The sequence below is a fragment of the Canis lupus genome, chromosome 8 (assembly GCF_003254725.2).
Source record: "Canis lupus dingo isolate Sandy chromosome 8, ASM325472v2, whole genome shotgun sequence".
In the NCBI taxonomy this organism is placed as follows: domain Eukaryota; kingdom Metazoa; phylum Chordata; class Mammalia; order Carnivora; family Canidae; genus Canis; species Canis lupus.
In genome coordinates this window covers 3390436-3417357 of record NC_064250.1, presented here as the reverse complement: position 1 = coordinate 3417357, position 26922 = coordinate 3390436, and the positions used below count along the sequence as shown (strand labels likewise).

Genomic DNA, 26922 nt, shown 5'->3' with positions numbered 1-26922 from the left:
CAGGCAGAAACAGGATGCCTGAACAGGGCAGGGACTCGGCAAGCACCTGACAGTCGGCAAGCACCTGACAGTCGTTGCCTTCCCTCACTGACCTTTCCTCTCCTGGAGGCTCAGGTTTCAGCCTGCTGTGAGGGAAGCTATCCTGTGGTAGCAGGAGACTGAAAGTGCCCTCTTTCCCCTCAGTCACATGCTGTGATCACCCAACTGCAGGGTGAAAGGTCAGGTGTGAGGGCCTGCAGCCATTGTTCTAAGGAGATTAGTGTCACAAGCAAAATGTCTCCCCACCTCATTCTCAGGATTTCTCTTTTTATTTCTGGAAGATCTCTGTAATGGTAAAAGGTTAAATATTAGTCAAGGCTGGGTTCTTGTGAAATTGTGAAGATAAGGTCAGGTGGGACAGAAGACACCCACAACAAGTTTGTTTGACAAATAATCCCTTCCTTCAAACATCTCCCATCCCCTAGGAATACTGTGGAGCTGTTTGAAGAAATCTTTCTAACCGCCTTGACAAGGTACCTCTCTTAAAGAGATAGATGATTTTATGTTTTCTATCCCAGCCCACCAGGAGGTGGCCACATTCCCCCCACATTTCCCATTCTGCTGGGAAAAGAATGTCTGTGAGTTGTCCTGCTCATCCCTTACTTCCCTCCAAGTACTTTCCTATCATCTCCCACAGTGCCGTCTCCTCCCCTTGGTAGAAGACAATTTTCTTCCTTGTGATCACAGTCTGGTTCCTTATTCTGTAATCCTTACCTATTCCTGAACCCTATGGGTTTTGTGTCCTAATCTTCTTTTCATAAATCAATCTCCTTTATCCTTAAGTCATTGCTTGTGTCTGCCTCAACTCCTAGGGCCTGGGGCCCCAGTCTTGTACCTAGTAGTCCTCAGGGCCCTGAGGAGAAACAGATCACAGGCCCTGTTGCTTACAGTGATTTGGGTTAGATTGTCACCAGGCATGTGATCCTGAAATCCTTTTTGAATTGAGTAAGATAAACCAAATGTGTGTTTATCAGAATGTCTCAGTCCATCTGGAACATTCGAGTATTTACAAGTTGTTCTCTCTGTTCAGGCACTTAAAATCCTTCCTCTGACAACATGTTTTGGTTCTCCTTATATGACACCATCTTGGAAAACAGCTCCTCCATGAGGAGTCAAGAGTGTCTACTCTTGAAGTCAAGTTTCCTGTTGTTCTTTTGGTTCTGTGCAACCAACTAGGGATCATGTCTCCTTTTGATGAGATTCCTGGGGAGCAGGGAATACTGTGTGCAATTGTAGAATGTGTAGACTGATCTGAGATTGCCAGGCTAATGAATTGGGGCATTTTCTGTATCCAAGTATTAAATATTTGTTGAGCACCTGCTATTTGCAGGTGTTAATGATGCCCTGGGATTAAAAGCATGTGAAGTCACAGTCCCTACCCTCCTAGTCTACATGAAGACACATCATTATAATACAAAGAAGTAGATGCCAAAATTAAATATAAACAAAGTGATCTGAGAATAGAGAGGAAGGACAAACTTTGTTCCTTGTCTATAAAATGTGGCTGATCCATCTTACCTTGCAGCCAGTGCATTGTCAGGAATAAGTGAAATAATAAAGACTCACAGAACAGGCAACATTTGAGCTGTATCTTGAAAGATGAGGAGTTTGCCAGGTAGGGATGGTGTGGAGAGAAAGGTTACAGATAGATAATAATGTCAGGTCCTTCCCTGTTGCATGGTCTCAGAATCAAGTAAGGTTGGAAAATACTTGAAAAGTAAACACACAGTTTGAGGATCAGGTATTGACATAACTTGATCAACTGCTCAAGTGAAGTCAGAGGCCTGGCCAGAGCTTGAGAAGAAAGCCTGGTGCTTCTACATGTGTGACTTGTACTGTGGAGGACTGGGGCGCGTCCTGGTCACTGTCTCAGAGGAAGGAGAAACAGGAGAGTTTTAACTCCTTCCCTTTGTTCTCAAGGACTTCCTAGCACCAGAAAGGTGAGAGTCCCATTCCTGTGGCACAGGCTCCCTGGGTTGCCTGCAGAGTGTGGCTGTGAAATTGGAGTCCCTCCATCCTAGGATTCAGCCTCTGAACTCTCCTCCAACCCTTGGAGGTTCCATGTTGTTGGATCTCTGTGGGAGCTCTATGATTCCTAGGTTAGAAGGCAGAGTTAAAAGCCCCCATGCCACTAAAGAAAATTCAGGGATAGTGGCAAATAAGCACATGAAAACATGCTCAACATCATCAGTCATGAGGGAAATGCTAATTGAAACCACAATGGGACACCACTACATACCTATTAGAATAGCCAAACTTTTGGAGCTGACAATACCAAATGCTGAAAGGATTCAGAGCAATAGGAACTCACCCACGTTGGTGGTGGAAATGCTAACAATGTAGCCACTTTGGAAAGCAGTTTGGCTATTTCTTACAAAAACATACATTTAGGGATCCCTGGGTGGCGCAGCGGTTTGGCGCCTGCCTTTGGCCCAGGGCGCGATCCTGGAGACCCGGGATCGAGTCCCACGTCGGGCTCCCGGTGCATGGAGCCTGCTTCTCCCTCTGCCTGTGTCTCTGCCTCTCTCTCTCTCACTGTGTGCCTATCATAAATAAATAAAATAAAAAAATTAAAAAAAAAAAAAACAAAAAAAAAACATATATTTAGGGGCACCTGGCTGGCTCAGTCAGTAGAACATGATTTTTGATCTCAGGGCTCTGAGTTCAAGCCCCACGTTGTGTGTAGAGATGTCTTTTTTTTTAAAAAAAAATAACAAAATCTTTTTTAAAAAAAATTAAAAATAAAGTTATACATTTACCTTATAACTCAGAATCTCTCTCCCGGATATTTACTCAAGAGAAAGGAAAACCTTTCTCAAAGTCATCTACAGTCTACTTAAAGACTTCTATGCAATGTTTATAGCAGCTTTATTCATAATAGCCCCAAACTGGGAGCAACCCAGTTGTCCATCAGCCAGTGAGTAGAAAACCGATATATAAAATGGAGTACTACCTGACAATAAAGGGACTATTGATGCACACAGCAACATGAATGGACCTCAAAAGCATCATGTAAAGTGAAAAAAGCCAGACACAAAAGTCTACATATTGTATGATTCTGTTCCTGTGACATTTTTGGAAAAGGCAAAACTATAGGGAGAGAAACCAAATTAGCAGCTGCCAGAGGTAGGGGAAGGGAACTGACCCTCAAAGGAGCTCAACGTGCAAGACAGTGAACTTTTTGGAGTGTTGGAAATGGTCTGTATAGGGGCACCCGGGTGGCTTAGTGGCTGAGCGTCTGCCTTTGGCTCAGGTCATGAGATCTGGGGGTCCTGGAATCGAGTCTCACATTGGGCACCCAAGAGGGAGCCTGCTTCTCCCTCTGCCTATGTCTCTGCCTCTCTCTTTGTGTCTCTCATGAATAAATAAAATCTTTAAAAAGCAAGAAAGAGGGGACCCTGGGTGGCTCAGCGGTTTAGCGCCTACCTTCAGCCCAGGGCGTGATCCCAGGATCGAGTCCCACATTGGGCTCCCTGCATGGAGCCTGCTTCTCCCTCTGCCTATGTCTCTGCCTCTGTGTGTGTGTGTGTCTCTCATGTATAAAAAGATTCCCCCTAACCCTCTGTTGTTCCAAAATCAGGCTGAGGAAGATGACACTCAGGATACACCAGCTGCTGGGGTGGGGGGCCTGAACATACAATGGCCTGAAAAATAAACCCATACTTGCACCCTGGTCAGATGCTGATTTTCCTCAAACCCAGTGCCTACACTTCCATGCCTAATTCTGGCTTCCAGCCCTGGGCAGGGCATGCTCTGACCGAACTCTAATTTGAAGCACTTAATCCCCATTTGTAACCCATTAAGCTAGCCAAAGTTTCTGGACATTGGGGCTGAGCTTGAGGAAAATTTGGCTCGCCTGTTACAATCCCCTCATCAGAAGCAAGGAGCATTTCTGCTTCTGTGCAGAGGGCCACATACAGCCTCATCATAGCCCTGAGCGTATGTTTGTGGGTCTGTCATTTTAGTGCTCCTCACATGGGTCAACTGTGCCAGTGTGCGGTGGGCCACCCGGGTTCAAGACATTTTCACAGCTGGGAAGCTCCTGGCCCTGGCCCTGATCATCATCATGGGAGTTGTACAGATCTGCAAAGGTGAGTATCACTCAAACAACTGGGCCCCACTGAACTTTCTGCTCCTTGCATGTACATACCCCCTACACTGTCTTTGGACATGTGCATGCTGAGATTTCCCTATTCTGGCCTTAAATGATTTTTCTTCACTTGCTTGACAAAGGGGAAGAGAAACCATTTTCCCTGGGGTGGTTGGAAGTTGAGCATGCCCCACCTGGTTTTCAGAGTTCAGTTCTCCCATGCTGACCTCATGATTCTAGCACAGCAAGAGGTAGACCCCAGATATCTGGGCTCCTTTTGTCCTCTTACCACATCCCCAGGGAAGCTCCCTGCATCTTATATTGTATGTTGTCTGTATCTTAAAATGTGGAACAGAGGAGATTTTTACACATTTCAAAATTACTCATAATCTCTATAAGAGAGAGCTAGACATTCCTGGGGCCCCTGCCAACATTCCTCACTGGATTTGGTCCCTTCCAAGTCCGAGTCTGTATTTGGTTTCCATGGGAACCATGGCACCACTAAGCTCTGCCCAGTGTCACTGCCTCCTGTAGAAAGTCAGATGACAGAGAGCTCCCACCTGCCTACAAGCCCTGAAGGCCATGTGGGGTGCCTGGATATTTACTTCAGAAAATATAATTAAGGTTCTGCTGTTATTTTAACCAGTTGTGTTAAGTTCTCTAGCCAGGTCATATTGTGTAAACTTAAATCACTGTGCATACCTACCTGGCAGGGGAGATACCATGATCATGAAGGTGGTATTCCTAGGGCAAGGCTTATCTGTTGCACTATGGATGTGCTGACTCCTGCAATTTCCCCAAACGTGAAAACTGCAACTGCATAATTTGTGGTAGTGGGGACCCATGTTCATGCTTTCCCCTAAAAAAAAGAAAGTGGTTTACTGTGCTATCTTTTCAGAGATAATAAGTCCCTCCTATTCTGGCCCTAATGCTTTCTCCTGATCACTCTAATCTCCTTATTTCCTGTCCAAAGGCTATATTGCAGATAAATAAGTAAAAAATGGGCAGTTACTCTGTGTTACATTACAACATCATCAGTGACCTTTCTTGAGGGCCCAGTTGTGCGCAGGACCCTGTGCTCATGTTGGGAAGACAGTGGAAAAGCTCTTTGCAGAAGGACCCTGTTCTCAGGGAATCTATATCATGAAGGGAGGAGAGACCAGATACCCTAGAAAGAGACAGCAGGTTCTTGACAAAGCAGAGTAAGCCATAAACTAACACGGCATTATAAGAACTTATGTTTGAGTATTTGTTGTTCTTCATGCTTTCTTTGTGAAAATGTATAGACTTGAATATACAGGAAGGTGGTCAAGAGACTGACAATGGCCCTGATTCTGCATGTCCAAATACCACCCCCTACCCCCACCCTCCACCCCCTGCACTGCCCAGTGAACTCCCCTGGCCTTTCCTTCCAAGTAAATTTGCCCTTTATTATTATTGTTTTAAGATTTTATTTGTTTATTTGAGAGAGAGAGAGCACTTAGCAAGCAGGAATTGGGGGCAGAGCGAGAGGGAAAACAGGCTCCCCCCTGAGCAAGGAGCCCCAAATGGGGCTCAGTCCCAGGACCCTGGGATCATGACCTGAGCCAGAGGCAGATGCTTAACAGACTGAGCCATCCAGGTGCTTCTAAATCTGCCATTTTAAAAGAACATTGAGAGGGGATCCCTGGGTGGCTCGGTGGTTTGGCGCTTGCCTTTGGCCCAGAGCGCATCCGGGAGTCCCGGGATCAAGTCCCTGCATGGAGCCTGCTTCTCCCTCTGCCTGTGTCTCTGCCTCTCTCTCTCTCTATGTCTATCATGAATAAATAAATAAAACCTTTAAAAAATAAATTAAAAAAATAAATAAAATAAAAGAACATTGAGAACTGTGCTTTGAATCTGAGCCTGAATTTGGACTTCTGGTTCCCACGTTCTGGGGAAGTCCTAACCTCTGTTTCCCTGCTCCTTTTGGTCATACTTCTCCAATGTGTGGGGTTCACTGGAAACAAGATAAAGAGCTGGATCATCACTGCAGGGAAGAACTGAGATGGGACTAGTCAGGCTAGAGGCCACCAGGCCTCTGGCTCCTTTCTCTGAGCAGCCTCCTGCCCCTTGCATCCACAGGAGAGTATTTCTGGCTGGAGCCAAAGAATGCATTTGAGAATTTCCAAGAACCCGACATCGGCCTCATCGCACTGGCTTTCCTTCAGGGCTCCTTTGCCTACGGAGGCTGGAACTTTCTTAATTACGTGACTGAGGAACTTGTTGATCCCTACAAGTGAGTTGAAATAGCCCAGCTCTTCCCAAATACCTTGAAAGGCCACAGAACCTGCTACTAGGAAGAGAGAGCCAGGTGTCCACTAGCCACTTCTCCACCTCCAGCCCCTGTTCTGACCATGACCTGGTCTATGCTGAAGAAACAGTTATTTCCTGGGAACTTAAACCACCCACCCTGCCAAAAGGAGAAAAATGATCCTGTGACTGTCCCAGAGCAGATTAAAAGCTGAAAGAGTGGTGATATAGCACCATTGCCTTAGAGGATGAAATGTGCTAGAGGCCTCTAGACATCTTACTTATCTATCTTGGGACAGGAGGGTCTTTGTGTCTTAAAGTTGGGGGAAAGGGGTGCATCATGGAGATGGCAGGAAGAGATCAACAGATATGCAGCCTATACTGTTTCATTACCTTTAAATTGTCCTGCCAATTTTAAGACAAAATCCCCACCCACCCACCCCCCACCCAGTGAGAGGTAATGTTGTGCTTGCTTCGGCAGCACATATACTAAAATCAGATAGGGAGTGTCACAAAAGGCTGCAAGGTCAGTTTCAAGCAGAAAGACAAGGCACTTCTAAAACCCCAAGATGAGGCAGGTGCCAGGCCTTTCCCCTCTCACCTCCTCTCCTTCTACAGGAACCTTCCCAGAGCCATCTTCATCTCCATCCCACTGGTCACATTTGTGTATGTCTTTGCCAATGTCGCTTATGTCACTGCAATGTCCCCCCAGGAGCTGCTGGCATCAAACGCAGTCGCCGTGGTAAGAAATCTCACAGTCCCTGAAACCAGGAATGTTGACATAGACTTGCCTGATTGGCCCCACTCACTTTTCCCTGATCCATGAATTTGTGGAATTGGAAGTCATCCCAAGTTCTCAGAGCAGAAACCACAAGTCCAGGGCCCGGCGCAAACTGACAGCCATACTGAATACAGAACAGTGACAAAGCAGATCCAACTAGTTGCCACAGGCTATATGGCCAGCAAAACTAAATTACTTACTATATGGCCCTTTACAGAAAAAGTTTGCCAGCTCCTGATCTGGGGCACTTTAAACTCTAAATGTGATGGTTGTATAAAGGAGGCAGGCTCCTCCTCAGAAAGATATAATCTTGCCCAAGACAACATCATTTTTCTCTGCCTTCGTTTCTTCCTCTGGAAATCATGCAGCCTGACCCCTTCTCTCATCATGGAAAAGTGTGTGGCAGTAAACAGTTAGGAAGTAGAAATGATCTGTGCTCTTTGCGGAAAGAGATCATGCAGATCTGAGGTAGTGGTGTCTTTGATACCCAGGGAAAACCTGGGAACCATGCAGTCCCCTCACCTGACTTCACCTGGGCCCCGACACCACCTTGCCAAACTGTCATCACATGTTTCATCTCAAAAGACTGTAAATAAGGAGGCCCTCTAAGGTCCTGTGGCAGCCTATTTCCATGACCACCAACCTAACCCAGCAGAATATTCTAAACAACCCGCCCCCCATAATGTGCTAGAAATCGAGTTTGTCCTTGGCTCAGAGAATATAGAAAAGGCTAGGCCCTTGACATTTTACATTCCTTCAGTATAGGCAGACTAATCTATAGCTTTACTGCCTCTTTCTCAGCCTACATAGTAGCTTGTTCTTATCATGTTTCCCTTCTTATTATTTCATTTAGAAATTCTCACCCTATAAATTAGAAACCATTTCTATTTTACAGATGGTAAAACCGAGTCTCTAAAATTAAGGACCTTGCTCTAGGTCTCACAGCCCCAAACTGCTGGACTAAGATTTGAACCCCAACCTGCCTAATTGGTGTACAATGTACGTGAGGCCTGGATTCACACAGCTGGCTTCTGATCCCGGCCCTCTACTCCCTGAGTTTGTGATCTTAGGCAAGCTACCTAATTACTTTGTGCCTTAGTTTCCTCATCTGTAAAACAAGGAGAACAAATGTTAGCATATCATCATCATTACTGTTGTTATTATTATTATTACCACCATGCACTGTCTTCTTCAGTTAATAGCCCCAAACACTTATTAAATCCCCATTGTGTGTGATTACTGTGGAAAGGGAAGTGGTGGTACGGTACAGGAGGGGCTGGGGCATGCAGCCCTCCGTGAGGACCCTAGTAGGAAAGACTCAGCAAGGGTAGAGATGGGAGGGAGCCTTCCCAGCAGTGATGTACAAGTGGAGGGTTGTAACCTCACCTTTTCTGCTCATCCCCTTGTTTTCTCTCCTAGACATTTGGAGAGAAGCTCCTAGGGGTCATGGCCTGGATCATGCCTATATCTGTTGCCCTGTCCACATTTGGAGGAGTCAATGGGTCTCTCTTCACCTCCTCCCGGTGAGTGTTGTCCCGGTCCTTCCTGGGACGGGCCATTCTGCTGTGCATATCGCTCTGTGTATACGTAAGGGGCTTGTCTCCGTCAGCAGGGGTCTGTGTGGGCACTTGGGTGGTGCCCTTTTGGGGGGTGATTGCTCACAAAAGGGCATTTGTGTATCAGCTTGGACGCAGAGGGGTGTGTGCTGCTCACGTGGTTACCTGCGATGTGTGTGGCTTCACATGTAGAGGCGAGAAGCCCTGTCCCACCTCATTTCAGTAGGAGCAGAGGGCTGAGGAGGTCCCAGGCTGCCTGATGCAGGCCTCGGTCTAGGCACTCTGATTGGCAGCAGGACAGTGTCTCAGCAGCAGCCCCCAGACCCCCTTTGCTACTTGCCTACAAACAGGCTACACTGGCTTAAAAGGAACCCCACTCTACAAGGGACCAAGAGGGACATAGCCTGGGCCTCTGGGCTGACCTCTCATGGAAGTTCTGGGACCAGCCTGCAGGTGGGATGGATCATTCTCCCTGCTCTAGACAGGTGGCTGTGGGCGGCCTTTCCATGGCCACTCAGGAGACTCAGGCAGAGGGTGTAAAGTGAGGGAAGTGGGGAAGAGCTGAAGGAGAGCATTTGTCAGGGATCCCTGGGTGGCGCAGCGGTTTGGCGCCTGCCTTTGGCCCAGGGCGCGATCCTGGAGACCCGGGATCGAATCCCACATCGGGCTCCCGGTGCTTGGAGCCTGCTTCTCCCTCTGCCTGTGTCTCTGCCTCTCTCTCTCTCTCCGTGTGACTATCATGAATAAATAAATTTAAAAAGAAAAAAAAATAAAAATAAATAAAAAAATAAATAAAAAAAAAAAAGGAGAGCATTTGTCCAAAGCCAGGCCCCCAACTCCCAAACTCTCAGGGAAGCCAGAAGCTCAAGTGGGTCTAGGAATCCCTAGCTCCTGACTCTATACCCCAAGGAATCTGGCCCCTACTCAGAATTTCTTCTCTCCATCTCTAGAATGAGCTATTGAGACCAGTAGACGCTGGATGGTTTCCATTGGTGGTGTTCAAGGGTCCCATCACATTTCTGGGAAAGTTCCCTTGCCCCTAGAGCACAGTACCACTTGAAAAATACAGCAAAAGCAATGAGTCTGTGAGTTCAGCTGCTTCCAAAGCCACCCATTACATCAGAAGGAGCTCTCATAAAATGTCAAGGGGGGATCCCTGGGTGGCGCAGGGGATCCCTGGGTGGCGCAGCGGTTTGGCGCCTGCCTTTGGCCCAGGGCGCGATCCTGGAGACCCTGGATCGAATCCCACGTCAGGCTCCCCGTGCATGGAGCCTGCTTCTCCCTCTGCCTGTGTCTCTGCCTCTCTCTCTCTCTCTCTCTCTCTCTCTCTGTGACTATCATAAATAAATAAAAATTAAAAAAAATAAAATCTTTAAAAATGTCAAGGGAGTGCCATGTTTTCAAGACCCAGGGCAGGAAAGAGGGTGCGTGGGTGTCCCCTGTACCCCAGGACCCTATGAGACTCACCCACAGCAACCTCATATGCCTGTTACACAGGAGCAGTGGCCACCTGGAGTCCCCAGCAGAGGGCGAGCAGTGGAAGAGCAGTGACCCATGAGGCTCTCTGGGATCTATTGGAAGAGAGTGACTGGCTACAGTCACTTTAGAGTGGGGTTTGTCCCTCGGGCAGGCCAAGCAGCGGTCTGCATGCATGCGGTATAGCTGTATGTGCATGCAGGACATGGCAGCCCTGGTGTACGAGGCCTCTGATTTAGAAGCACAGCTCACCCACGAGGCCTCCTCTGCTTATCTTTCCAGTTCCTTCCTTCCTTCCTCCTCCTTCCCTCCTTTTTTCCTCTCTCTTACTCTTTTTTTTTTTTTTCTCTTACTCTTTTGTATTTGGTATATGGAGAGGATGACCCTTCCTGAGAAATAGGGGTGTGTGTGCGCGTGTGTCATGCTTAATGTCATCGTCTCCTCTGTTGTCAGCTAGCAGGACATGGATTGTCTCTTGTGAACTTGACACTTACAAATCCTGTCGGACCTGGACAATCACACTTGGTCCTGGCTGCATGTGGAGGAAGGATGTGAATGCGGGGCCCTGGCTATGTGCATGATGAGGCCCGCAGAGCACCTGGGGCTCCGTTGAGTGCATGAGGCTGCACCATAGAGGGACAATGTTGTGTGGCTGCATGAAACTAGTAACAGTGGCCTAGGTAGTTGATGGCAATTGAAGGTGATGCACTTGGGGCCATAATGGACTCCCACACTTCTGCCAAACTGCTGTTGTTAGTTCCACTCCTGCTCACACACAAATTACAAAGGAAGTGACAGGGTTTTTTTTTCTTCAGAACACACAGTGTGCTGATTCTGTGCCTTTCTGTCCCCATTACACCATCTCCCTCCTCCTACCCCTTAGGTATTTCTTTCTCCCTACAAAATCCTAGAGAAAAGAAAAAGCTGTCTAATTCATACTAATATGTAAATGACTCTCAATGGCTTATAATATTCTCTTCTCTGGGGAAGGGGAAGAAGGACTCCCTTTTATGTTAAAATTTATCTTTTTAAAAATAACTTTTAAACATCAACATCCTGTCTTGATATTGTACTATAGTTTGGCAGTATGTTACCAGTAGAAACAAGGTGGATACCTAGGATCTCTCTGTATTATTTCTTCCAACTGCATGTGAGTCTGTAATTATCACAAAAAAGTTTAATTTTTAAAAAGGGTAAAAAAAATCATTTATATTCCAACTAAAAATTTCATATCTACTTTAGAAATTAAATTTTTTAATAAAGCCTAAGGAAGAAAATTAAAATTACTCATAACCCCATCACCCAGAGATAATCAGTTGGTATCTTTTTATATGACCATAATTTCTAAATTAATTAGAATCATACTGTATGGAATCATACAGTTTTCAATCTTGTTCTTACCATTTGACATTGTATTGTGAGCATGTCCTCAGGTGATGATTTTTTTTCAAAACATTATTGTGACTGTGAAATATCCCATTTTATAGATATATCATAACTTATGTAATCAATCTCTTACTTTGGGGCATTTATGATATTTCCAATCTTATTTTATCATCAAAAGATCTTTTATATATAACTTTCACTAACTATTTCCTTTAGATGGCTTATTTGGGAATAGAAAAAGTAGCTTAAGAGTATAAATTTTGGGGGCAGCCCGGGTGGCTCAGTGGTTTAGTGCTGTCTTCAGCCCAGGCCCTGATCCTGGAGACCTGGGATTGAGTTCCATGCCAGGCTCCCTGCATGGAGCCTGCTTCTCCCTGTGCCTCTGTCTCTGCCTCTTGCGTGCGCTCTCTCTCTCTCTCTCTGTCTTTCATGAATAAATAAATAAAATCTTTAAAAAAAAGAATATAAATATTTAGGGTACATGCATGGACCAGTTGGTTAAACATCTGCCTTCAGCTCAGGTCATGATCCCAGAGTCCTGGAATCGAGTCCCACATCAGGTTCCATTCTCCATCCCCGCAGTGGCAACTACCTCCTGACTAGAGTATCACTGTTTTTAAGGCTTTCTATGGACAGACAGTTCAGTCCCCATCTACCAAAGAACCTATATCCCATGAGGATGGGGGAAGCCCATTTTTAAAGGGACTAAGGTCTTGTGAGACCTATAAACGGAAGGCACAATTATCAGTAGCCCCAGGAGACCCAGACCATACTTAGGGTCTCCATGCACCCAGAGTCCATCCATTATTCACTGGCTGCCTCTGGCTTGCCTGCACCTGCACTTATAAACATGGGTCCTGTGACAAGTGGGCTGGAGTGTGCATGAGAAGGTGGGTACCTGGTTGGGGTGGAGGAGATGCTCCTATGTGAGCAGAAGATGGGTATGGATAAGGGAGACTGGGCTGGGGAGGGAGCTTCCTTGGGTGGTCTGTGGGCCATCCCAGGCTGACCTGCTTTTCTCTCTACCAGGCTGTTCTTTGCTGGAGCCAGAGAGGGCCACCTTCCCAGCGTGTTGGCCATGATCCACGTGAAGCGCTGCACCCCAATCCCAGCCCTGCTCTTCACAGTAAGGGCCTCTCCTCCTGCCAGGCCTACCCACACCCTCCCTCTTTGCACTTGCTCTAAGCTAGGAGTTCACATTTCCCACGCACACCCCTGTCACCCTCCTAGTCCACTCCTAGGTTTCACTGAATCTTAGATAATCAGGCAGATGGTACACATGGGCTGTGTGAATATCAAGAAAAATAACAAGGAAAGACCCTGAGTCCTGAAACACCTTTAGGCTCTCACCCTGGCTCATTTCCATTCTCCCATCTTTTTGGGTCAGACTGAGGTGACTGTCTCACAACTGTATGGTCTCAGAAAGAAACCTCCTCTCTTGGCTCTCCCCTGCACCTGTTACCCACAGGGTCGCAGCTTCGGGCCCCCACTCCTGGCCAGTCTCATATACCCCCACCCCTCCCATCAGTCTTCATGCCCAAGGAGTCTCTGCCTGTCTGTCTCTCTGGCAACATCGCTGAAAAAATCCATCGTTACAGGTACATAAGAAAAATCATAAAAAAAGGAAGACCGGCAACTAAAAATGGAGAAAAGGAAACTTGGAATAGGGAAGAAATAAAGATAGAATGGCCCAAAGTAGAATCATTTAGGGGGTAAAAAGAAAAAGCGAAGACTTGTCCCCACTGAGTCTTTTAATTTTTTTTTTCTTTCTGGATCCTGAATAAAATATTGAAAATTACTTTGGTCCATCAGAGAAGCAGTTAGATCAGGACAATAGAACTCTCAGGAATCAAGTGCATTCATTGTACATTAGAGGGAGCTTCAGAATGTTAGATACAGGACGAAGGCCTTCGTGATTGGTTAGCTGTGAAGGGTGCCTGATTATCACTCCTACAGTGAGAAAGAACTTCCTGGCACTAAAGGTGTTAGCAATGGCCAGGGTGACTATGGGAGGCTGCAAAGTCTCTATTTTGAGACAGTCATCATAAAAGAGCATCATCTGCCTAGAGGCAGTCCCCTGACCTGTAAACAGCTCCACCAGCATCCAAATACCTTACTGATCACTGATGAGCTTCTCCCGTTCCCCACAGTGCATCTCAACCCTGCTGATGCTGGTCACCAGCGACATGTACACACTCATCAACTATGTGGGCTTCATCAACTACCTCTTCTATGGAGTCACAATTGCTGGACAGATAGTTCTTCGCTGGAAGAAGCCTGATATCCCCCGCCCTATCAAGGTGCGAGAACCTCCCCTTGAGATCCCTTCCCCTTCCTCTACTGGTCCTAGCGGCAGCTGAGATTTTTAATCAGCTTGTTCTCAGCTGCTGACTACAGATATGATCTACCATCCCTATGATGGGAGCAGACCCTTTGGACAGCAAGGGCCATGTATGAATGGGGACGGCATTTCCATTTTCTTTTCTTTTCTTTTTTTAAGATTTTATTCATTTACTCACGAGAGACACAGAGAGAGGCAGAGACACAGGCAGAGGGAGAAGCAGGCTCCATGCAGGGAGCCCGATGTGGGACTCGATCCCGGGACCGTGGGATCATGCCCTGAGTTGAAGGCAGGCGCTCAACCGCTGAGCCACCCAGGCATCCCCATTTCCATTTTCCACTGGAGACAGAACCAGAGCAAATTGTAGCTGGAAGAATAAGTTAGGTTAAATGATACTTTCATCAGGTGGTTCCTTTGTTTTCTATGACTCTTATGAACTCCAGTTGATTTTTCAAGGCTTCCTATCTTTCCAATATTTCCCTGAACCCCCTGGTACAGCCAGTCTCCTCTTCATCCCTCCAGGTGTCTGAGTTCACTTGAGCTATGTCTCCATCCCAGAATGAGTTTCCTTCTCCCATTTGCCTATATCCAAATTAGAACCTTTGACCACATAGGCCTCATATTCCTACTCTTCCTTGAAGCTTCCCAGCCCACTGCAGCCCCCCACGAGACTCCCTTTTTATTTTTATTATTTTTATTTTTTTTTTGAGCCTCCCTTTTTAAACTGCTATGGCCCTATATGTAGTAGGGTGCCTGGTGAGCCTACTGATGGCTGCAAGAGATAACTATGTGATGGCGATGAACGGGATTGCTCAGAACAAAATATGCAAGAGCGCTATAGGATCTCCTGCAAATTAGAGTACAGCCCTGAGCTATTTGAAACATCCTATTCTGGAAACAGAGGAGACTAGATCCTTCCAGAAGATTCTTCTAGCTAAGGAATTCCAGCTCTCCAAATCTGTTTTCCACCACCACCTTCCTACCACTCTTAGAAAGCCTGCTAGAGGGATGACAAGGTAGGATAACCCATCCCTCTCCCAACCCTTGCATACCCTCTGAGAGGAGATGACAAGGAAGAGAAAGGCAGCTGAATCTAGAGTCTTGAAGAAGACTCTACTGGTAACTCCCACCTGTGGCCAACAAGATTGCCAACAAGCCCATAGAGCTAATGCTTCTTTCTGAATAAAATCAAGGCCCCAGACTACCTTATACTATGGTAGGTTTCCTGCCTTCTCAGAGCTTGGCAGACTCATCATCTCAGATTGCTTGAGAGAAAAACATTGAGACTGGTCCTGGCAAGAAAAATGGACATTTGCCATGTGGCGCCCAGATGAGAGCCCTACCTAGAACCAGGGAAGGGGAAGGAGCCTGATAGACCCAGGCCACTTCCTTCTTGCCCCTCACTCATTTCTCCACCTTTCCTCCACTTTAGGTCCTCAGTATATGTATGTATGTGTATATATATATATATATATATATATATATATATATATATCAGGATATCGGTCCCCATGGGCTTCCCTGGCTGAGGCATAGATGATAAGGCCTTGTTTGAGTCTGCCCAGGAGAAAAGAGATGGGCAGTGAGGATCATTCCCTCCCTAGTTTGCCCCTCCTCTACTGTCCCAGTACCTAAGTTTACCAATATTTATTGACATAGCACTTGATTTATCAGGGCTTAGGGTGTGGGAGCCACAGAGCTGAGTGAAGCCCAGCCTTTGCCCTCAAAGGTACTTCCCTGTGGATTGAAAAGAAGGAGGATGCCCTGATTCTGGCGAGCCACAGAGTCCACATAGCTAATAGCACGTCTGCTCCACAGATCAACCTGCTGTTCCCCATCATCTACTTGCTGTTCTGGGCCTTCCTGCTGATCTTTAGCCTGTGGTCGGAGCCCGTGGTGTGTGGCACTGGCCTGGCCATCATGCTGACGGGAGTGCCTGTCTATTTCCTGGGTGTTTACTGGCAACACAAGCCCAAGTGTTTCAATAACTTCATTGGTGAGTTGTTAAAGGCGCCGGGTAGCTAGAAGATCTCCTCATCTGGGTTAGGTCTCTTGGTCTAGGAGGCTTAGGCTTAGTGCACAGAGCTCTGGAGAAGAAGATGAAGCAGGAAAGGGTGGGTGCCTTCCCAAGAGACTTCTGAGGAGAGGAGAACTGCTGGTGTTTGCACACAGACCCTAGTCTTGGAGGCATAGGCAACCTGACAGCCATTCTGCAGGAGCTGTTCTGAGTAGAGGCCAGTGGGGAGCCTCGAACTGGTGGTGCCCAGGCTTAGGGAAGGTGGGAGACTAGGGCAGTCTGCTGGCTGCCTGGAGACCCAGGAGGAGACAAGGTGACTGTCTCCTGGAATAGGAGTCTCCTGAGGACACTGGGAGCCCTACTGAGGCAGCACCTGGCATAGGGGAGCAGAGTGAGGCCTTGAGGTCTGCTTGGCCGGGTCGGTGGGATTCTCAGCACTGACCTGTTGGGTAACCTCCCATAGAGTCGCTAACCCTGGTGAGCCAGAAGATGTGTGTGGCTGTGTACCCCGAGATGGATGCGGGCTCGAGGACAGAGGAAACGAATGAGGACACAGAGGAGCAGCGGCAGCCCATCTACCAACCCACTGCCTCCAAGGACAAGGAGCAGCCCCAGCCCTGAGGACTGCCATCCCCTCTCAGCTGGCTCCTCCCTCCTACACTCCCTCTTCCCCTCCTTTCCTGCCTAGGTCCCCCCAGCACACACACACACACACACACACACACACACACACACACACACACCTCTGCTTCTGTCAAGCAGGGGCAGGACCTGGGTGTGTGTGATAAGAAACTATAAACAAAAACATTGACATTTGTACCCAAAGAACCAGCCTCTCAGCACCAGGGCCTGTATCCAACACCCTCACTAGGGCTGCTCTAAGCAGTGGGAGAAGTGTGGAGCTGCTGGGGGTACCCTACAGGGCCTTCCGCACTCCTCCACTTGCATCCTTGGGAGCCCAGTTCAATACTGCCTTCCCCCCACCCCATTCCTGAGCCCAACAGAGGCCTCTGCTCAGAGAACTGGAACAGAACAACAGTGAATCAGTTGGGGAGGGACAGACTCAAGCAAATCTGTCGTCATTAAAGGTCAGCTGGAGAGAGCTATATCACCCTCCCTTCACTAGGGACCCAAGAAATCAGAGCGATACTTCCCTCTCACCCTCTCCTCTCCCCCTCCTCATGGTAACATACCCCCACCCCAGCTTGGGCTCCCTGTCCAGAGCAAGGTTCCTGTCAGGACACCACCTCCCTACTGAGCTATGGACCAATGAGCAGGAGAACTGCCCCCTCCTCCTAGCCCCAAGCCAGGCCTGTGGAACAGATTGGGAAAGGCTCAGATTGCAGAAACCCAGCCCTGCCCCTCTCTCCTGCATCCTGACCCCCACTCGGTGCCAAAGCTTCTTGAAGCCAGAAAGTCTTCTTATTTTCAATGTAGTGGACGTTTCTCTCCTAATGGCAAAGCTGCTCAGCTCCTCCTCCCTCCCTGCTCCACCGAGGAGCGGTCACTCCATTACCCCTGCAGCTACACCCCCAACATACCCCCATGGAGCCAGCACTGCCAGCACCCCCATCATGCCCTCACCCTCCTCTCCGGCTTGGCTGTGGGACCAACCGGTGTGAGGGCTCCCTCAGCCCTTCAGGCCCGAAAGCCAAGCCAAATCAGCCTTAAATCGCCTCCCATCCAAGAACTGGACCTAAAAATACTCCCTGATTTCTAGCCCTCAGGACAGACTTGGTATGAAAAACCTTCCTGGAATGGAGGGTGCTTTCTCACCCACCTCCCAGAAGTGCCCATCCCCTAACCTCGGAGACTGGGGAGGGAGTGTCTTCTGAAGGCCAGTTCCTTCTTCCTCCCCCAACCCCAACACCCCCCTTTCTGGTCCCACCGCTGCCCCCCTGTCTTCAGACAGCCTCCCACGCAGGATGAAAGGGCAGTGGCTGAAGGTACCCATCTTGGAGACACGTTCTCTTTGGTATATGGACTTCTGGCCGTCCTGTGGGCAGAGGGTGCCTTTCCCTGCCCTCCAGAGGAAGGCCACCGTGTTTACCCTGGGCCTTGCAGCCTCCCTGCCATACCTGCTGTGCTAAGCAGGAGTCCCCCCTTCCCTACCTCCGCGTACTATCTGCTTAGACTAGAATATGTGGGGAATCCTCCTGGCTTGCTTGGCTCTCCCAGCTTCCCTCCTCACCTGCCTGACACCCCTACCCCCACAAGGTTGGTGAGATGTCAGGTTTAGTTTGAGTTCTGGTCCCTTCTGAGTGGACCCCAGGTGGGCTGGGGCTGGCCCCTGGCGGGTCAGGGGACCATCCTCTTGTTCCCTCTTCTCATTCCTCCAACCTCCATCCCTCCTTCAATTGTTGGGGTTTATTTGTCTGTTTGTTTCATAAAGTGAATGCCTTACTTTTTGGATAAATATTTTTGAAGCTGGCATTTTTATTTCTTTTGGATTTTTTAATGTAAGGTTGTTTGGGATGGGGAAGGCATTAGTTATACCTGGAGAATAATCTTCCATTGTTGAGTTGGTTCAGAGTTAGAGTTTGTTTTGTGGAGGGTTTGTTTTTTTTTTTTTTTCTTTTGATGTAATAAAATTTTAAATGGAAATGAAGGTGGTGGTGGTGACAATTCAATGGTCTTCTGAGACAGAGTCCCCAGGCATTTCCTATCTTCATCAGGAGGTCTCTGGTTGCCAGGTTCCTTCCAGGATGACATTCCCAAAAGCCCTTGCTCTGTCCCAGGGACCCGGTGCCAGCACATTCAAACATCTATCTCTCAGGTTTTGGGGGGAGGAGTTGGTTTTTGTTTTTTAACTACCTCTCATTTCTTCAGTGAAGTCACAAAGTGTTAAGTAAGTTCCTGCTCTGTGCACTGCATTGAGAGCCTGGAAACTAGCTAGGGAGAAGAACCGCGTTACTGCACAGGTGGGAAGGTGGAGGACAGCACCGAGCTGAGTGGGGGGAGGCAGAGGCAGAGTGGCTCCAGAACTGCTCGGCAAAGACTTCTGGCCCTGGGGCAGCTGGCACCAAGTAGGAAAGGAAGGGACAGGCTGAGCCTGTGGAGAGATGCCAGGGGGACTTAGGAAAGCACCCAGCCAGACCCAAGGGGTTTGACAGGAGGGATTAGGAGGTGAGGCGGAGTCCCCTCAGCTGCATGGAATCGAATGAGAGAAACGTGTCTAGTCAAGGACTAGGAAGGCTGTTGAGTGAGGACAAAGGAACAGGTACAGTAGGGACACATCTGCTGGTGATTTAGGGTTAATTGCTGGAGGAAGTTGATGGGATTAGACCCAGTCCTTGCTTGGAGTGCCTCCTTTGTGGGCAGCTCTCCCTGTTGCCTGACCTGGGGTGGCAGTACTCCAGAGACAGCACTTCTGACAGACATGGGGTGGGGGGGTGTTTGTTATGACATCATCCTCCACCATCTGGGATACGTGAGGACACAGGCAGACAAGACGCCTCCACTCCCAGTCCCGGGCCAGCCCCAACACTCCTCATCTGTGGCTGGCATTCTTCTAGAGGCCGGAGGCGTGCCAGTCACAGGGGCACAGAGGCTTGGCTCTAATTTCCAGGTCAGCAGCCACTAAACAGCTGTGTGTCCTTGGGCAAGTCACTTAACCTATTTAGCACTTTCTTAAAAAAGAAAAGGGGGGGGGAGGATTGAACCTAATCAAAACCAAGCAGAGGCTAGTCTTATGCAAGAGGCTGTTCTCCAGGTCTCAAATCCACCCTTTTGAACCCCCTCTTCCCCACTACACACACTTTTCCTTTCCATGGGCTGCCAGCATATTCTCCATGTTGCCCCATTGCCCTCTCCAGTGCCTTCTCACACTGTGGAGACACTTGTTCCTCCTATCCGCCACCACCAGCAGGAGCTCCCCACTCCCCCATAAAGTGACACGTGCTGATCTTTTTAACCTGGTCAATGGGCAAATGTGGGTCTCTCCCAGGACAATGTGCATTTATTTTTTACCCTGTCTTAACCCTGTCAGCCACTTTAATGATAGGAATTCAGATGCTCAGACCTTAGGAAATTTGGAGGTCACTGAAATTGTGGTTCCCTAAGCTTTCATTTGTTAGTCACACAACACACCTGATGACCGTTGTGTCCAAGGAGTTTGCTATGTGCCATGAGAATAGCAAATTATCCCTGAGTTTTCCAAGTCAGCACAGACGCCAAATACTTTGTTCCATGGTCTCCATAAAAATACTCATACTTGGCAATCCACCTTCCCTTAATTTTAATTTGGGCAATATGGTCACTACAGCTGAAGGGGTCCAAAAAATGCATCTGACCTTACCCTCGAGGAGCCCACAAGGAAAAGAAGGCAAGGACGTGCCTGGCACATACGTGTGCACTTTAGGGCCCTGCTGACTGCCGGCTCCGCGGGAGCTGTTGCAGGCAGGAGCTGAATCTTCCAGGTCCCCAGTGCCTGCCCAGGGCCTGGTACCTATGTGCCCAAAAATGCCCAGGTGAGGCTACAGATAGTGTGTCTGTTTAAAACACCCAGAAAAACCACAGGGGGTGGTCAGAGGAAGGGCAGAAAAAGACTGAGCACTCACTGAGACCAGTTGCTCTCTATGCATTTTCTCATTCAAAGTTTAATTAAAGGGGAGCCTGAATGGCTTGGCTGGTTGAGCATCTGCCTTGGCCTGGGTCATGATCCCAGAGCCTCCACAGGGGGCTCCCTGCTCCCCAGGGTGTCTGCTTCTCCCTCTGCCCCTAACTCTGCTTGTGCTCTCTCTCTCTCTCACACACACACACACAAATAAATACAATCTTAAAGAAAAGTTTTTGGTTCTTTAAAAGATTTTATTTATTTATTCATGAGAGACACACAGAGGGAGGAAGAGACACAGGCAGAGGGAGAAGCAGGCCTGATGCGGGACTCCATCCCAGGACCCCTCCATCATGACCTGAGCTGAAGGCAGACCCTCAACCACTGAGCCACCCAGGCATTCCCCCCTAAAATTTAATTAAACAATCCAACAAAGTAGATATTACTACTGCCATTTTACAAGTAAGATAAGTAACTTGCCCGGGGTCAGCAAACTGAGAAGTGACAGAGGCAGGATTTAGGCCCAGGTCTCTGTGACACACCACCACCACCACCACCACCACCACCACGCTTGGCTGCCTCCTTGCTGGAAGGACCTGGTGAAGAGGGTGACCTTTAAACTGAGTTAGAGTCACTAAGGTAATACACATGCATTGTTTCCATTAAGGAAAACAGCAACCAAAGCAGCAAGGAGAAAATGACCCCGCTGACCAGGAAGGGCTGCTTTCCACTCCTGAGCAACTCCACAGAACCCAAGAACCCCCCCAACCCCCAGCTCTTGTCTGGCACTGCCCTCCCAACCCTGTTCCTGTCCAGTCCCCCACCTCCCCCGCCCAGACATCCAGAAGGCCGCCTGCCCCCTCCAAACCCCTCGGTTACTGGGAAACATGATGTCAGTTCTCCAGCAACGTCAGTCAGCCACCAGCCTGGGAGGTGAGGGCCCCGAGATCCTTTATCTCCCCAGCCTTTCTCATTTCCTGCGGCTCTGTTTGCACACTTCCCTGCTTCCTCCAGTGCCCAGCGCCCAGTACCCAGTCCGCGGGCTACTGACGCAGTCTCCCCACCACCCGCACCCCCGGCAGCTGACTGAGGGCAAACAGGGCTCTGTGAGTCACACACAGCTCCCCCTTTCCCTGTCCCTTCTTGCCTGGGGGTTTCATTAGCCCTCTGCCCTGTCGTCACCCCCACTCCACATCAGTGCTGCGTCCTTGTATGACCTTGGGCCTGGGGTTCAGCCTCTCGGCCTTGTTTCCCCTCTTTTATAAGGCGAAGATAAAATGCCCTCGGTCTTCCTACTGTTATAACTCACAGAGAAACGGTCAGCATGGAAAAGTGAATGCTTCAATGACCAAAAAAGCATAACCCCAGAAAATGCCAGGCCTTAACCATCATCATTCCTTCAGAATCGGAGAGGGCTAGAATTTCTCTGCGTTGAGACAGGGCCCTGGCCTGTCTTCTCAGCTCGCCCACACCCCGAGTAACTGCACTGCAAGCCCCCACCCCGCCAGGATTCCCCTTCCTCCTCCTGGAGGCCCAGCAGGGGCCTGCCCTCGCCGGGGCTGTGGAAGGCTGCCCCCTGCCGCCCACCTGCTGCCAGACCGCAGCAGCCCCTCAAGTCCCGAATTCTGGACCCATACTGCCGCCTGGAGGTCACCGGAGGCACTCCTGCCAAACCGAAGTCGTTCAGCTCTGGTACCCGTTTGACGCAAGGTCCTTTGAAACGGAGATGAGACAGAAACCTCCTCATCCGGGCCCTGAGATGTGTCTCCAGGATGCACACAGGTCTCCCCATGTCAGGTCAGGGCTTTGGGAGAGAGCATCTCCAGTTGTGCACAGAAGGCTCCTGGGGTAGCTGGGGTGGTGAGGAGGGAGGGAGAAGCTAACTAGAGGGGTAACTGGCCCAAGGTGAGGGCAGTTTACATCTGCAGACTTTATTTTAGCGTCCAACGCCACACATATCGCCACTGTGGCCTGGGCCTTGGTGAACCCTACTTATTAAACCTCCTGGCCTCCACCGGCTACTCACAGCATTTGCTCGTGATAAAAGAGCCAGCAGCTCGTTTCTGTGTCCTTTGCTTTTCCGGACCTATCGTCCCTTTTGTAGGTGACGGTCTACAAGTAAAAACAGAGCCAGAGCAGCGCCTCTAACAGGAGATAGTGGGCAGTTCCCAGAGGAGAAAGAAAAGGGAAGGTCTGAGAAGGGGCTGAGCATGAGATCAGAGGCGTGGAGCACAGGCTTCTCCTGGAGACCCTGAAACAGTCCCAGGAAGAGACGATGACAAAACAGAAGGCTTCTCAAGCCTCACAAGAGGAAGTGGGCCTGAGAGACACGCATCGAGGTCAGAGAACGGCCATGCAGAAGGAAAGACAGCAAACCGAGCTGCAGTGAGCGCTGGAGCCCTGCAGCCTGAGGCACAGGAAACAAGGCAGAGCCCCGGGACCAGCCAGCGCAGGGGCAGGTGCCAGCCTGAGGCTCTGGCCGCGCAGAGCAGTTGGACGAGAGGCCGCGGGAGCCACCAGAGGGGTGCAGCTGTCCGCTCCTAGGGCCGCAGCCGGCCTGGCCTGGGGCGCGGGGCCGAGTCCTGAGCAGGTGCCTCAGCCAAGCCTTGGCAATCAGCAACAGCGCCAGGCTTCGAGGGCCACCCAGGGCTAGAGCACAAGACGGTTTGGGTTTGGCAGACCCTGCACGAAAACGCAGCAAACAAGCGTGCTTTGCACCACAGGGCCCCACGTAGGGCTTGGTCCCAGAACCTATCACTAGAACCCCCTCCAACAGCGCCCTCTGGCCTGCACCCAAAAGAATGCCCTGGGGGTGGGGCTACAGAAGGAACTGACTGCCCCCCCCGGGGTAGGTGGAGCTCAGCCTTGGGGGAACCGAGAGGGAGGCGTGCCGAGGGAGGAGTTCAACTCAGGCTGGGGGTCGGCACTGGATGAAGGTTTTCTCTGTTCATTCTGACTTGGCACCTCATTCTGCACAGAACTTTTCGGAAGTCGGAGGGAGAAGGACATTCAGAGAGAGGTGTTGCCCTCAGCGAGGACTCTGGAATCCCCTGGACTCAAGAGGGGGTGGAGGGAGGCATCCCCAGAAGCATCGGCTCCCAGGCATCTCAGAGCCCTGGCTTGGACCCCGACCAAAGAGCTCTCCCAAAGGCTACATAGGCCAGGGGCCCCATTTCTCTAAGCCCCCGCATCCCTCCCTCCGGGGTGCACCCTGCCCCTCCCTGAGTCACCCCAGAGAGAGAGAGGGGAAAAAAAGGGAAGAGAAAAGAGACATTGACTACAGAGGAAGGAAAAGCAAACAGCAGAGGAGGGAGAAGAGAGGCCACGCAGGAGTGGGTGACAGAGGAGAGGGCAGATCTAGGGCAGATCTAGGGCAGGGGGAGTTAGGGAGAGGGCAGACAGAGCATCCCAGAGGGTGCCCCAAGAGCAGGGCGGCAGGGGCGGGGAGCAGAGGGGGCGGGCCGGCCATGTCCCACGGGACCTACTATGAGTGTGAGCCCCGGGCTGGCCAGCAGCCACTCGAGTTCTCAGGGGGCCGAGCGGGGCCTGGGGAGCTGGGGGACATGTGTGAGCATGAGGCCTCCATCGACCTCTCTGCCTACATTGAGTCTGGGGAGGAGCAGCTCCTCTCTGACCTCTTCGCGGTGAAGCCGGCACCTGAGGCCCGAGGCCTTAAGGGACCCGGAACCCCTGCCTTCCCCCACTACCTGCCGCCTGACCCTCGGCCCTTCGCCTACCCCCCACATACCTTCGGCCCTGACAGGAAGGCGCTGGGGCCTGGCATCTACAGCAGCCCAGGGAGCTACGACCCCAGGGCTGTGGCCGTGAAGGAGGAGCCCCGGGGGCCAGAGGGCAGCCGAGGGGCCAGCCGTGGTGGCTACAATCCTCTGCAGTACCAAGTGGCACACTGTGGGCAGACGGCCATGCACCTGCCCCCAGCCCTGGCAGCACCCAGCCAGCCCCTGCGCGTCCTCAAGGTAAGAGCAGGTCAAATCTCGTCCCCGCCCCCCGGAGGCTGGAGGGAGGCCCAGTGCTGGTGGGGGACCCTGCGCTCCCACCGATGCTAACAGGTCCCTGTGTGATGTTGCTCTGTGAGACCAACCCACCCCCAAACCCTCTGCGCCTCCCTGTGAAGGCACTCTCCTCCTGAAATGAACCCCAGCGCGTGGCTGAATCCCGGAGTGTCCTGCAGGCCCTGTGGCCAGCCGACCTGCCCTGACCTCAGGTCCCACCAGCTTCTCTGCTGCCCATCAAGCCCCTTCCTCCCGTCTCTCTGCCACCTGCTTCTAGAAGAGGAAATGCCTGCAGATTGTAGGACTAGGGACTCAAGATAGATTGAAGGAAAGTGGTTCTCAGACCATGTGGGAACATGAAGGGGAGTTTTGGTCAGAGAGGGGGACCCTCTACACGCGGCTGGGCATTCCCTGAGAGCCAACAGCTGGCTCTGGATCCCATATCTCTTCGATGCCCAAGTGTGCTCGGGCTGCTGGGATTCCCGCCCGGCCTCCACTCCGCTGCCTGGCCAGCTCTCACCTGCGGTCCCTTTGTGCCTTCCCCTCCAGGCCCCTGTGGCCGCCGCCGCACCCCCCTGCAGCCCCCTCCTCAAGGCACCATCCCCGGCTGGCCCCTCACACAAAGGCAAGAAGGCGGTGAACAAGGACAGCCTGGAATACCGGCTGCGGCGGGAGAGAAATAACATCGCCGTGCGCAAGAGCCGGGACAAGGCCAAGAGGCGCATCCTGGAGACACAGCAGAAGGTGCTGGAGTACATGGCGGAGAATGAGCGCCTCCGCAGTCGTGTGGAGCAGCTGACCCAGGAGCTGGACACCCTCCGAAACCTCTTCCGCCAGATCCCCGAGGCTGCCAACCTCATCAAGGGTGTGGGGGCCTGCAACTGAGCCCGGCTGGCAGACTGTGACACCAGCCCCCCACCCCACCCCGCCCCCCTGGCCCAGCCTGACCCTGGGATCCTGCCCTGCTGAGGCCCTAGAGCCCCTCACGGGCCAAGCCTAACACAGAGACCATGGACAACTGGCAGCGGGTGGCCGGGGAGAGGACAGATGCCAGCATAATGATTCTGTAGCTGAATAAAATTGCACTATGACTCAGCAATGGGCCTGGACACTGGGCCTGGGGGTGGCAGGGGAGGGGGGTGCGTGTGTGGCATGGGGGCTTCAAGGGTGGAGAATGCACGTGGCTGGGTCTGCTACCTCTTGGTTTCATGCCCGTTTAAATGAATGCCCAAGAACGTAGACACACTGCCCCAGCACATCGCATGGTCGGGCAAAGCGTCTGCCACTCTGCTCCTCTCTCCCCCTGCCCCTACCCCAACCCACTCCACCCGTCCGGATAATGAAGATACCCCATGCCTGCAACCCCACAGGACCTGGAGCAGTCTCTGGATACTTCCCTGACAGAGTTCTGTGGCTTGTGGGGAGATCCCAGCACCACCCAGTCCCTTATGCCTAGGCCTGAGAACCCCAGCACCTTGCAATATAGGTCTGGAAGCTCCTGTCAGCTTCCAGATGGTTCTGCCATACTTATGGTCCCCTAGTTCTGAATCCGGGACTCAACCCCTTCTCTCAAGTTCTACAACTTGAGGCCACCAGGCTGACATCCTCTAGTGGCTTCCTCATTGTCCCTCATTCACTGGGGCTGGGGTTCCCCCATAGCACTTGCTTGGGGGAGGACTCCAGTGGGATAGGCCTTGAGACCTGTTTGTATAAGAGAAAGTTGATAATGAGAACAGTCCACTTCTGCCAGTGAAACCCCTCATGCTAAGTGTTTTCTCTTTCATAGAGCTCCAGCCCAAGAGCCTCCTTCTGCATCTCCCACCAGGTTTTACTATTTGTGTGACCCAAACCAGTTACCTCTCTCTGTGCCTCAGTTTCCCTGTCTGCACCATGGGGGTAGCATCAGGACCCACCTCACAGTGTGGTTATGTACATACACAAACGTGGCCTGGCACATAGTAAGATGAATATTCGTCATTATTCCGTTTTGCTGGCACGGAAAGGACCTCAGGATCTCACCTAAACTTCTCGTTTTGCAGGTGAGGAAACTGAGATCTCAAGGGGAGAAAGGGACTTAGCCAGAGTCACATGGTTGCTTAGAGGCAGAGCCAAATAGCTCCAAAAAAATCACAGATCTTAAGAAGTGCTGGAAGAGACCTCAGAGGATCATCTTGGTGGGCTTTGGCCTCAGACGAACAAGATAGTGTGAGCCGCATCTTACAGATAAAGCAGCTGAGGGCCAGAGGGGATAAGAGACGTTCTCCTGAAGCTTCTCAGTCCCTTTGCTGCATCAGCACATGGCACCTGGCTCTACTCCATGCTCACAGCCTTCCCACAGAGGCACACAGCACCGGGCGGGCCTGACAGTCCCATTCAGTAAGTAACCAGGGACGGTGG

At 50.6% G+C, this 26922-nt stretch overlaps 2 protein-coding genes and 1 non-coding gene across 6 annotated transcripts in view; all 3 read left to right on the top strand.

Moving 5' to 3' along the window:
• Positions 1–18565, top strand: part of SLC7A8 (solute carrier family 7 member 8) — a 49815-nt gene extending 31250 nt beyond the window's left edge. For 2 of the 3 annotated variants that reach the window (XM_025442996.3, XM_025442997.3), the window contains 8 exons: positions 4005–4130; positions 6233–6386; positions 7019–7142; positions 8601–8704; positions 12629–12725; positions 13750–13899; positions 15759–15936; positions 16421–18565. In XM_025442996.3, coding sequence (XP_025298781.1) covers positions 4005–4130; positions 6233–6386; positions 7019–7142; positions 8601–8704; positions 12629–12725; positions 13750–13899; positions 15759–15936; positions 16421–16578 — 1091 coding nt within the window. In that variant the 3' untranslated portion in view covers positions 16579–18565. Of the gene's footprint in view, positions 1–4004; positions 4131–6232; positions 6387–7018; positions 7143–8600; positions 8705–12628; positions 12726–13749; positions 13900–15758; positions 15937–16420 lie in introns of those variants that run through there. The other variant, XM_025442998.3, reaches the window with a different exon arrangement.
• LOC112658216 (U1 spliceosomal RNA) lies at positions 4828–4989 on the top strand. Its single transcript, XR_003135608.1, has one exon. It is a non-coding gene; the product is annotated as a U1 spliceosomal RNA (small nuclear RNA).
• Positions 18566–23307: 4742 nt separating the features above from the next.
• CEBPE (CCAAT enhancer binding protein epsilon) lies at positions 23308–25620 on the top strand. Of its 2 annotated transcripts, XM_025443735.3 has the most exons (3): positions 23308–23531; positions 24276–24489; positions 25075–25620. In XM_025443735.3, the coding sequence occupies exons 1-3, from the start codon at positions 23443–23445 to the stop codon at positions 25408–25410; spliced, it is 639 nt and encodes a 212-aa protein (XP_025299520.1). In that variant the 5' UTR covers positions 23308–23442; the 3' UTR covers positions 25411–25620. The 2 variants fall into 2 exon arrangements, with proteins under 2 accessions (XP_025299520.1, XP_025299519.1); XM_025443734.3 differs by having other exon boundaries at positions 23380–24489.
• The last annotated feature ends 1302 nt before the right edge of the window (positions 25621–26922 follow it).

Excerpts from the sequence above, each read along its gene's own strand:
- CEBPE (XM_025443734.3), top strand. The coding sequence starts at position 23,443 with ATGAAGGTTTTCTCTGTTCATTCTGACTTGGCACCTCATTCTGCACAG. Across the intron at positions 24,490-25,074 it reads AGCCCCTGCGCGTCCTCAAG|GCCCCTGTGGCCGCCGCCGC; the intron begins GTAAGAGCAGGT and ends CTTCCCCTCCAG.